This window comes from Diaporthe batatas, assembly GCF_019321695.1.
Source record: "Diaporthe batatas strain CRI 302-4 chromosome Unknown Contig00001, whole genome shotgun sequence".
In the NCBI taxonomy this organism is placed as follows: Eukaryota; Fungi; Ascomycota; class Sordariomycetes; order Diaporthales; family Diaporthaceae; genus Diaporthe; species Diaporthe batatas.
The window spans coordinates 2,125,232-2,137,026 of NW_025408548.1; the positions used below are offsets into that span (position 1 = coordinate 2,125,232).

General features: G+C 52.9%; 3 protein-coding genes across 3 annotated transcripts; 2 read left to right on the forward strand and 1 right to left on the reverse strand.

Annotated features, from left to right (window-relative positions):
* The first annotated feature begins 64 nt into the window (after positions 1-64).
* Positions 65-4,337, forward strand: KVR01_000997 (poly(A)-specific ribonuclease). Its single transcript, XM_044784709.1, has 8 exons — positions 65-222; positions 439-546; positions 617-795; positions 858-984; positions 1,039-1,631; positions 1,684-3,071; positions 3,130-3,343; positions 3,394-4,337. The coding sequence occupies exons 1-8, from the start codon at positions 202-204 to the stop codon at positions 4,265-4,267; spliced, it is 3,504 nt and encodes a 1,167-aa protein (XP_044650946.1). The 5' UTR covers positions 65-201; the 3' UTR covers positions 4,268-4,337.
* Positions 4,338-4,822: 485 nt separating this feature from the next.
* On the reverse strand, positions 4,823-7,558 carry KVR01_000269 (uncharacterized protein; the record flags this gene model as incomplete). The annotated part of the gene is made up of 1 exon (XM_044792761.1): positions 4,823-7,558. The coding sequence occupies one exon, from the start codon at positions 7,556-7,558 to the stop codon at positions 4,823-4,825; it is 2,736 nt and encodes a 911-aa protein (XP_044650218.1).
* A 2,826-nt stretch (positions 7,559-10,384) lies between these two features.
* On the forward strand, positions 10,385-11,638 carry KVR01_000092 (uncharacterized protein; the record flags this gene model as incomplete). The annotated part of the gene is made up of 5 exons (XM_044784550.1): positions 10,385-10,463; positions 10,526-10,620; positions 10,663-10,736; positions 10,818-10,968; positions 11,037-11,638. The coding sequence occupies 5 exons, from the start codon at positions 10,385-10,387 to the stop codon at positions 11,280-11,282; spliced, it is 645 nt and encodes a 214-aa protein (XP_044650041.1). The 3' UTR covers positions 11,283-11,638.
* Between the last annotated feature and the right edge of the window lie 157 nt (positions 11,639-11,795).

The window sequence follows — 11,795 nt, forward strand, 5'->3', positions numbered from 1 at the left end:
CCCACCGTGGCAGTTAGCCCCTGTAGTTTCTCGCTAGACCCCCAGGAATTGCACCCCCACCACGGGCCGCGGCACGCCAAGTCCCAGCTCCCAGCAAGTTGGCGGATTTATGGTCTGCCTGAGCGCGTACTCCTTTCGAGTCTCTGAGGCCTCGTTTCAACTGCAAGAGGGCACCACGATGCCACCTGGCGACCCGGTGCAATGGATGCGGACTGGGATGAGGTAAGTCGCCACCTTTGCCCAGTTACAGACCGACCATCGACAGGTCTTTTCAGCCGCAGCTGGTCCTGCGCGACGAGGCAGACCCCGCCATCACCACCTGGCTGGCGTTGCGGGTGCTGAACTGCGGACTCTGGCGATGAGGGCTGAGGGCTGAGGGCTGGACATATTCACAACAACGAGCGGCTGGGCCAAGGATGCTAATTCCAACAACCACAGTTGAGTCGTCAACTCCTCCCTCCACCGGGAGGGCAGTCGGTGCCTACCGGCGTCACCGCGCTCGCCTTCGATTCAAGCCAGGAGCTCCTGTGGGCCGGAAACGAATACGTACGCTCGACCAGACCGACCTCTCTGGTCCCCATTCACCGTCGCAACCAGATTCCTGACAGTTTTCCAGGGCCGTGTTACATCCTTCTATGCAAACAATCTTCAAAAATACACCTCCTTCCGCGCCCACCCACCGTCCGAGGGTGCGGTGCACCAGCTGCTGTTCAATGAGAAGGGCGTCCTCGCACTCGGCGCCCGAGGCGTCCACATGGCTCTAAGGAGGGGACCGCCAGTATGGCCACATATCAGGTGGGTGCTGCTGCTGCAATGGTGCTGTTCGGGAGCAGCGACTGATGGTCATTCCGCCATAGTGCCGAAGACATGAGAGATCTCCGCTGCATGAGTTTCACCTCGAAAGCAACCTCCGAAATCCTCGTCGCCGGCGTGCAAGATACAATGTTTGTGATTGACACAAACAAGGGGGAAATAGTGAAACGAGTAGGACCGCCGTCCGTGGTGCTGCTGGCCCGAGTATTGGCTAATGCCCTCCAGATACCCACCGCACACCACTACATCAAGATGAAAAAGGGCCGCTACATATGCGCAGCTACAACCGACGGCAACGTCCACATCCTCGACCCCGTCAAGTTCAGCATCATACACAAATGGCGCGCTCACTCTGCCTTCATAAATGACATGGACGTCCAGCAGGACTTTGTTGTCACCTGTGGTACCTCGCTTAAGCAACCCGCGGGTACTTATATGCTCGACCCCTTTGTCATGGTCTTCGATCTTAAGAATCTTGCCACCATGCCTCCTATACCCTTCCCCCCGCTGGCTGCCTATGTCCGTATGCATCCGCGCATGCTCACCACAGGAATAGTGGCTTCCCAGGGTGGCCAGATGCATGTGGTGGACCTCCTGAACCCAAACACTAGCAATGTACGCCAGGCGAATGTCGTAGGCTCGGTACTTACAGGAATAGAAATCGCACCATCAGGCGAGGCCATCGCGTTGGCCGACACTGGATGTAATATGCACCTCTGGGGCTCTCCTTCCAAGTGTCACTTTGTCGAGCTGCCACAGCCCACTGAATGGCCAGATGACGAGGTGCCACCTCCCCATATTGACTGGAAAGACAATACGTAAGTCGCGTGCTTGAAGCGCGGTACCGAAACCTTTGACTGACCGTGCCAGGCCACTGAACTCCATCGGCATGCCCTACTATCGAGAGGCACTCTCATCAGCCCTTCCAAACACCTCCATCTCAGATGTCGGAGCTCCTCCTCCCAGGTTCGCGCAAAATGATCTAGCCCATCTCACGAAAGCTGCCTTTGGTTTCTACGGTCCAAATACCCGGGGAATACGCCGGAATCAGATCCAGGACACACGGGTTGCTGACAAGACCACCCTTGCTATACGAGCACCCAAGTTCCTCAGTGAAAAGGCCAGAGATGCGACCAAGGTATCGAGCAGCAAGACTGCCCCGGACGGGCAGGTCGACATGGCCGTGGGCTCGCTGGGTACCACTGAGCTGGAAAGTCTGCGTCTGGATGTCCCGGCTCTATATCAAAATGTTGAGATCTCATTCAGCAAGTATGGCGTGGACGACTTCGACTTCGGGTTCTACAACATGACCCGATATGCTGGCTTGGAAAACCACATTGCGAACTCATACGCAAATTCCCTCCTTCAGGTCTTGCATTTCACGCCATTGGTTCGAAATCTCGCTCTCCAGCATGCGGCGACGGATTGCTTGAGCGAAATGTGCCTGCTCTGTGAGCTTGGCTATTTGTCGGATATGTTGCAGAAGACCGAGGGCTCATCATGCCACGCGTCGAATCTCTTGAAATGCTTGAGCAACCATCCACCGGCATCTCGTCTTGGCCTTTTGGAGGAAGACTCGCGGCAAGGCTCTCTGACCAAGATGATGCAGCAGCTCACGAGGTTTCTGCTTCAGACCATGGCGGACGACTACCGTACCAAGTCCCCTACCCCGACCGCGATGCAGGAGATTCTCGCTACTTCTGCTCTCACTACGATCAAATGTTTGAACTGCGGAAATGAGACCAGCCGGTCGGGCTCAAATTACGTGACGGATCTGACGTATCCGATGACCAAAGGCCGCGGAAGCCTTTCAACCAAGACCACCTTCTCTCAAGTGTTGAAAAACAGCGTCGAAGGAGAAGGGGCCATGAAAGGCTGGTGTATCCGTTGTAATCGGTACCAGTCCCTGCAGGCCCGCAAGACTATCCAAGGAATTCCTTCAGTATTGACCCTGAATGTCCCAGTCGCGGAGCACCGCGACAGCGAGCTCGAACAGAGGATGTTGTGGGCAAACCCAGGGTGGCTTCCCGAGGAGATCGGTATCATAGTAGATAACGGCTCCTTCTTTTGCTACCAAGGCGAGGACCTGAAACTACACCTCCAACGCGGGGTGCACAATATCCAGGTCTACTCGCTCATCGGCCTGTCGGTCAACATTGAGAGCGGGTCACCTCAAAAACCACACCTTGCGGCCCTATCGCCAGTGAGCGTCGATACTGGGTCAAACCATAAACCCCACCTTGTTGCCATGGTCAACGGTAAGTGCTCCTGTGACATCGTCAAATCTAAGAAAAAAACACGCTGACCGAAATTTAGTTGCTCATGCCGAGCCAACGCCTCCAGGAGACAGCCAGTGGCATCTCTTCAACGACTTCTCCGTCAAGCCAATCTCAGCTGCGGAGGCTCTTACCTTCAATTCAAGGTGGAAGATGCCGTCCGTGCTTGTGTACCAGCTGAAGACTGCAAACAACAACCTTGACACCGAGTGGGTCAAGAACATTGACACCTCGGTGCTGCACTTCGATTTCAGGTGCGGCCCTACCCCTTTCCTCGTCGTGGATTCCAGCTGACATTCCTCAGGCCCGACGCACCAGAGCACCCGTATCGCACACTCGACCCAGTCCTTGAACGACCGGGGCCCGAGACTACGGTGGCCCTTGATACGGAGTTCGTGCTGGCCAAACAGTCAGAGGTGGAGATGAAATCGGATGGCGTTAGAGAGGTCATCCGGCCTAATTTCCACGCGCTGGCCCGTGTCTCTATTGTGCGCGGTGAAGGCGAGGACGAGGGCCTGGCCTTCATAGACGACTGGATCCAAGTCAGGGAGCCGGTCATCGACTACCTGCACAGCTACTCAGGCATCAAACCGGACGACCTGGACCCGCGCAACAGCAAGCACTGCCTGGTGTCCCTGAAGGTCGCATACAAGCGCCTCTGGGTGTTGTTGAACCTCGGCTGCAAGTTCATCGGGCACGGCCTCAAGGGCGACTTCCGCGTGATCAACATCCAGGTCCCCAAGGCGCAGATCATCGACACGATCGACCTCTTCTACCAGAAGAACTACAGGCGCAAGCTGAGCCTCAAGTTCCTGGCCTGGTACCTGCTCAAGGAGGGCATCCAGGTCGACACGCACGACTCGATCGAGGACGCGCGCATCGCGCTCAAGCTGTACAAGAAGTTCCTCGAGTTCGACGACGCGGGCATCACCAAGATGATGCTCAACGAGATATACCGTGCGGGAGATGGTGTGGGCTGGAAACCCCCGGCTCCGAACGAGCAGCAGAGTCATCAGCAGCAGGGCGTCGTGCAGAGAAGCACCACGCCTATCTCGGAGGCGCCCTCGACGCCCGTTAGGAAAGGACTGGTTAGCATGTCAGGGACACTCACGCCGAGCTGGTCGGCTGGTCCGGGAGCAGGAGGGTTTACGCCAAGTAAGGGCTCTCCTCTCAAGTAAGTGGAGACAAGGGGTTGCATAGACGAGTACATAGATATCACACAAATGAGCAGAAGGTCTTTTTTAAAAATGAGTGTATTGGGTTAGTCTGAAGCAAAATTCAACGCAAGCTGTTCGGTCGTGACCGTGGTGTAGTGTCCATAGTGCGGGAGAGGATAGCCTCCCAACCTGGGAATTCCTCTCCGATAACCACTGATGGGTTAGTATCCCAGGAGATCATCTCAAATAGGATGATCTCATGCGGGTTAACCTCCAAGATGTAGCTCCTGTGGCTCAGCCTACCAAAGCAATGACCTCCGCGGGATCACCTCCCACGTGTGTCCCTCTACTGGGACAGTCTCAGCTCAGATGACTTCTCAGCGTCAAACTCTCCAACGGGAGACGCTCCAGTCGTCGGCTCAAATTGTTGATAATGTACAAACCCTTGGGCGGAGGGTAGTGGTGGTTTTGGGATAGTGGCAATGAACGCTGTCGGAAAAATGGATATTGATGATGAAAAGCGATGTGGTGTGATCAGGCGCCAAATAGCAGAAACAAACGTCTCATGTGGCAGTATCACCGTATGATCTGGGAAGGGAAGTGCCAGTCCTGTGGGACCGACTTGTGCCTCTTTGGTTCACCGTGATGTTCATCCTCACTGGGAGAACTCGTCACCCGTCGGCTGCGTTTCCTCCTAGGCATCAGCTGGGCACGTGCATCTCCGCCAGTTTCGTTGGCCGCGGTGTCCTCTTCTTTCGCCTCCTTGTCGACACCCTCCTTGTCGACACCCTCCTCGCCATCTTCCTTGTCGCTTTCCTCTTGAGTGAGATCGACGGTGTTATGAAGCGAAGAGCCAGGACGGGGTGCGCTGGACGCGCGTCGTTGCATCGTACTTGAAGAGCGCCCTAGAAGATCCGGCGTGCCCGTGGAGCGCTCACATGAGGTGACAAACATGCCGGATGACGATCGGTCCCTGAGCCCGAGAGGCAATGGTGTTCTCTCTTCATGTTCGCTTGAGATATCAATGATCTCTGATGTATGGGAGACTGTTCCTCCTTCACTCTGAGCTCTGCGAGGATTCACATCAGAATAGCTTTCTGACACTGTCGACTGCCGGCGATATTGCACGAGGCGCCTCCTTCTCCTGGTCGAAAGGGACCCGTTGTCGGAATCATTGTCAGACTCGTTGTCAGAATCGTTGTCAGAATCGTTGTCAGAATCGTTGTCAGAATCGCCGCTGTCGCTGCCAGAATGATGGTTTTCATCCCCAGACTCGCTGAGCCCTTCGTCTTCCCTGGAATTATCTCTGCGTGCAGGTGTGAATTGACGGCGTCTGAGTGGAGGTGGGCTCCCAGAAGATTCAGAGTCGTCTCCCTCAGAATCGCCAGACGAGTCGGACTCGCTCGGCACGATTGTCCCCTCAGAGGAGTCGGCGTCGGCGTCCAAATCATTTTCCCTTGGAGAATATCCAGTGTGCTCGTCGAAAATGACACACACGCGCTGGAAGTCCTCGTCTTCTGGGTTCCAAACGTGCCGGCGGACGGGGAACAGCGCGTCAAGCCTCTCAGGGCGTGCTTTAGCTGCTGCCGATGGTCGCTTGGCTTGAGTCACAGCGCGCTCAACGTCGATTCTGAAACTCTGGTCTCTGATGGCGGCTTCATCTCGAGGAACCATCTTGAGCTGCTTGTCCAAATCAAAAACGCGAACCCATGAAAGTCCCCGCATAAGCGTGATGAAATCCATGCCTCGACAACAGCGCAGGGCTCTTGTCATTCTGCCTTGGCATTTGCCTGCCATATTTTTCCTCTGGTATTCCTTCCAATTCTCGGACTCGTAGGATCGCCTGATGACTTTCCTATTCGCCTCTTCAATGTGGATCACCAATGTTTTCAAGTTAGCCAACTCGCAAAACCACGACAGTGGTTGAGTCCGCGCGTCCCGGCGTTCCCCAGTCGATTCACTGAAGCGGACTACCCTTCCACCTAACCATGCGAGCTCGATATTTTGGATGATTGCGATTCTGGATGATTTCCAGCCGGTCATGGCTCTGCCAAACTCACCCTGGGGCGTGTTAGCCATGTGCTGCAAGCCCCGAAGTGGTGTGCTGTTATAAATATCGCAAGGACTTACCAACGAACTGAAGCTGAACGTGTTGCGTCCAAAGAATATGTTCAATGAGTAAAAGGCCCACCGGCGGCACACCAAGGATGGAGCGAGCACGACGTTTGGGTCCAGTGTGTCATGCGTGAGGGAAACCGGCGTTCTTTGAAAGCTTGAAAAGTAGAACCGTCCTTTAAGTCCAGTACGTGAGTTACCCAGCTCCTCTCGTGTTGGAAAACTGACAGGCGGTTCGTGATAGTCAAGCCTGGAGATGCAGTGACACATTTGTTGGTCGTAGAAGAGGAGATGCTCCAATATGCAAAACAACACATTGTCGGGCAACTCCGAGTCCGCAGGCCATCTTGCCCTGACGAGAGAACCCTCAGCGGGCTCGTTCTCGAGCTCGTCACCCTCGGACTGTTCATCCTCAGGCTCTTCATCCTCAGCATTGGCATGGGCGACGAACCTGATGCCAGGATGTGTTTTGCTATTGTCGATAGGCATGTTCAGAGTTTGTTGACTACTCTTCCATGCCCTGTTGTAAGATTCATTGCCGTCAATGGAGCGTCTGAGCAGTTCCTGCCAACGGTTCATGCCACGCGGGGTGGAAGCATTTGGGCGGCGCTGAGTGGCTCTTCGTCTTGCTCCGTAGACAGGTACACCTCCAAGCAGGCGAACCTGTCGGGCCAACAGCGTGATCTTTCCATCCAGGAATCTAATCCTGCGCCTCTTCTGCTTGAGCGTGCGCCGGAGATCTTTGTTGGTTCGATTCTTCAGACGTATTGTCTGTGCAATCTGATCACACTGCTGTTGGCATTGGGCCCCCAGGCATGCAGCTAGGATTTCATACTCGGCTGGGTCCTCAGCCTCCTCGCTTTCAGACTCGCTTTCTCCACCCTCCTGATCGCTTTCGTCTTGGTCTGGGGCAGGCTCGTCCTCGGGCGGCTGAGACCCCTCTGGGCGCTCGGACGGAGCTTCCTCAACATGCTCATCGTCATCAATGACCATGGGGGTTTCTCTGGAGGAGCCTGGTTGCGAGACCTCTCGCTCCTGCTCAGGGGAGGCGGTTTGCTCGTCCTCTTCTGGTGATAGTTGCGGCACAAATATGCCACTATCCGGTGATCCGTCATTCCCTCGCACAGGCTCAGCACCGCCCTGGCCGTCTGGGGGAAGTCTTGGAGAGCCTCCGCCACCTTCGCCCGGGTCATCCATTGTGGATGTCACGCGAGTGCGTTGTCTGCAAAGAGCGGTTAGGAGTGGAAACCGATCTTGTATGTCATCAAATGCTGTTGAAAGGTTGAAGAGTGGTGGGATGAAGTGAGGGGAAGAGGTATTGTGTGGATGAGAGTGTAGTTGTGGGTGCGCAGATGTAAGTCTGTAGGTGTAAGTGCGCAGGTTTACGTGGGTAGGCGTAAAGGTGTGGTTGTAAGTGGGTGCAGACCAGCGAGCCTTCCACAAGTGAAGACACTTGAGTTCAAGGGCAGGCAATGATAGAAGGAAAGTCAAGGATGGAGCAGGAAAGAGTCGAAGTAGGCGAGAGAGCAAGAAAGGCAATGTAATGTTAAGACTGAGATGAAACCAGTTGTCACTCACCACCAAGTCTGAGATATTGCGAGGCCGGTAACCCAGTCGTCAGTATGAAGACGTTATGCCGACCAGGGATGCAAGAAGAAGCTTGTGAGAAGAGAGTGGATGAGTGAGTGGGTGAGTGAGTGAGTGAGTGAGTGAGTGAGTGAGTGAGTGAGTGAGTGAGTGAGACTGTGCGGGTCCGTGTGTGAGGAGAACGCGTTTGAGAAAGAAAGGTGGTAAGGGGTGCTAGTAAGTACTCTGTGTTTGTAAGTCGGATGAAGGGACGGAAGGGAAGTAATAAGACGAGGAGAACTAACAGCCTGGTAGGAGACTCGATGAAATAGATGAGTTCTGATCAATGTGTTTGAAAAGGCTTCAAAGGTAAAACTGATGCTCACCGACCATAGAGGGAAGCATGAGCTTAGCAAGAGAGGTGTCGAGAGAGAAAGGTATCAAGAAGGGCAAGATTGACTACGGAAGTAAGGAGTTGCAGAAGCAAGGTGATCCACCTCAGGCAGCACAGCTGAAAGCTTGTGATGTAGTTACGTGTAGATAAGACGAAAAGTTTGTTGAATTGAGAAAATGAGGTACTTACGAAGATGGACAGATGGAGGTTTTGAGGTGAGACCACCGTGTTGAAGTTGATGGGAGTGAGGATGCAGGGAGAGCAGAGGAGACAGCAGCAGAACAAGAGAGTTGAGAAATGGAAAACCGAAGGAAAACTGGAGGGACAACCAGGAGAATGGAGAACGATGTTCGAGCAAAAGACGTAGATGTAGAGTGAGAACCACTTGAATGCCGTTCAGGGTTGACAGCCTGGAGTGAGGAGCCGATTGGCCAACGGTATCAAGAGGCTGATCGCAAATGTCTCAGCAATTTGAAAAAGTCGTTCGAGGATTGTGGTGAGTCTCTTGGTGTGGTTCGAATCGAATACATCCAATACGCTGAGCTCTCAGTTTGCTGGAACGACGTTTCTCAACATGAGGTGGTGCATGTCCATATGTGAGGCTGTGATGCAAGCCGCCATGCAATCCGAATTACGAAGAGAGTTACTACAAAGTTGTATCTTCTATGGTCTCATGACTGCCTGTGTAGATCTAAGGTACATCATATGCCCTCAACTCTATTTTCCCACCGTCCGAGGACATGTATTTCTCACTGAACGAGCTCACGAAATGACCTCTCCAGGGCTGAGCTGTCGATATCGTCAGCTCACGACATCATATCTTGATGATCGTCCCGAGCTGTGTGAGCTGCCCACAGATCGAGCAGAATGGTGAAGAGAAATGTGCACCCCAACGGCCAAGTACATACCTCCGACGATTATGCAGGCTCTCTAATAAGTCGTATTTTTTTTATAATGCCTTGTGTTCGACTATGACAATGCTAGAACATTTTGACATGCCATATCTAGCAATTCTTAAGCCCACAGCTCTTTCTATTGGACACCAAACCACTCGGTACAACATGCATAAGGTTCACGTGGTACACAATCTTTGAATTAGCTAGCTATGGCTCATGGGCCCCTACGGACATGAAAAGCGAAGCAATTTCCAGTCTCCGCCAGGATTCACAAAATCAAATATGGTGGCTATTTTCAAAGGATCACATGCTTCCCTCCAATACGATATCTCTCATCAAAAGCGTTTCCAAGTGCTTGGTCGTTGGCCCCTGGAGAAAGCACGATCCAGGGGAACCGGCGTTCTATTTCTGCTGACCGTCGAACATGGAGGCTGTATTTCGGCCGTGGTATTGGACCTACTAACAGCAATGTGTAAGAGTAAGCAGTGAAAGCAGTTCACGGGGGTCTGCTATTGAGTAGTGGCACTAGAGATATAAGCAAGTATTGGCATGGAAGCTGCTAGCAAAAGAGACACCTGTGTTATCCAAGTGACACGGAGTAGGCTTTGAACGACTCTTCCATTGACCCGGCGGTCACAAGTTCATATGTGCCCAGGAGACGCGAGACGCTTCGCACATGGCACACCCCATTTTGGTTAGGTCTCGTGTGTCCTCACATGCAATTACTTTAAGACTGATATTGTAAGGATCGTGCACTACCCACACGGAGCCTACAAGCCGGCATAAAGAGAGGCTAAGACAACGTGCAATTGAAGGATGTAGGAAAAGGAAAAGGGAAACGTGCCGATACGACGGTGAATTCATTTTGCTGTAGTATCGCATGCCAATTCAGTTCAGGCTAATTCGCCAACGTCTTTGATTGTTACCCGGCTGCACACTTTTATTGCCGTGCCCGAGGAAGGTTTGGAGATCACTCAGAATCTTGGTTTCCTTTCTCCTCAGTTGCATCTCCTGTACATCAGCCGTAGATTCGGGTGCTGCCAAGCGACATAGACGACAGCGACCTCAAATATTATATAACTATGCTCGACTTGGGATCTCGTTCCGTTCATCTCGTGTGACATGAAAAAAATCGTAGTCCAAGCCTCCTTGACTTAGATCGACAACATGCAGGTCTCCAAGATTGTTGTGGCGGCGGCTTCAGCCCTCTTCAGCTGCGGCATGGCCCAGAACAAGCTGCGTATCAGTAAGTCTCATCTCATGGACTTATTATGATGAAGAGACACGGAATTATTGACATTATATCAGTGCCATTGGGCGATAGTATCACTGAAATAACTTGCTGGCGTGCTTACGTCTGGGACGATCTCACGGCTGCCAATCTGTCGAGCCATGTGCAGTACGTCGGATCGCAGAACAGCAACCCTCAGAATTGCAAGCCTCAGACTCAATCTTGGGATCAACATAACGAGGCCCACTCTGGCTGGCTGGCTATTGACATTGCTAACAACTACATCGGGTCAGTATCATGCTCTTCTCTCTGGAAACACTGTAGAAAAATTCACTAGAGAATCTGTAGCAGGTGACTGACACACACTAGAACCTGGATAAAGAACACGCCGGCGGATATCGTGATGTTCATGGGTGGCACCAACGACGCTACAAGGGGGTATCCTACTTCGCAAATTCTTGCTGCCTACACCAAGATCGTACAGACGGTCCGCGCGTCCAATCCCAAGGCCAAGTTTATCGTAAGTTTACTCTAGCTTTTGTTTTCAGGGTGAATACTATTCCTAACACCGGGCCTACAACGTGATAGGTTGATAAGGTCATCCCCCTATCCTTTAATAACAACGCCATCGTCTCCATCAACGACGCAATTCCTTCCTGGGCTGCTGGTCTGAATAGCACTGAGTCTCCCATAGTCATTGCGGACTGTTACACTGGGTTCACATCCAACATGCTGAGGGATGGCGTTCACCCGAACGAACAGGGTGACAGGCTTATCCAGTCCCGAGTCTCGCCGCACTTACTCAATTATGTCAAGCAGTCCCTGGGTGTCTGAGATATTTAGCAGTCAAGGGAGGAGTCGTCTTTGGCAGGTCGACTACTTTAAAACATGGTTGTCACGACCTCGGGATTCAACCCTCTTGTTGGTTGGGCTGCCGGTCTCACTGACTGCCCGTTCACGACTTTCAAATGTTGCCAAGGAGTGCAGTGGAAGAAATACATACGTGGTGGGGCTTGGGTGTACCCTCTCTTCGAAAATAACCAACATCTTGTTTGATATGTCAGCATTTTTCTCACGTACGGCAGCCTGAAACTGCTATCCAATCAAGGTCCCTGATATTGACTCACAATGAATCCATTGTCCTGCTTTACAAGGCAGTGTTGGTCATATGACTCTATTTTGACAGGTACTGGCCATGTAAAGCTCGCAAGGCAGAATCGAGGAGGGTCATCTCTGTGGGATTGACCAATGAATCCGGCCTGTCAGGGCCTGACTGACTAATCCACCTGAGGCAGCAGCAGCGCGGGACTTCGGTCTCCCCTGATTGGCCCGAGCTTGGTGGCCCAG

Coding starts and splice junctions, on each gene's coding strand:
- KVR01_000997 (XM_044784709.1), top strand. CDS start 202: ATGGATGCGGACTGGGATGAG. Junction 223..438: donor TGGATGCGGACTGGGATGAG/GTAAGTCGCCAC, acceptor CAACAACCACAG/TTGAGTCGTCAACTCCTCCC. Junction 547..616: donor TGTGGGCCGGAAACGAATAC/GTACGCTCGACC, acceptor ACAGTTTTCCAG/GGCCGTGTTACATCCTTCTA.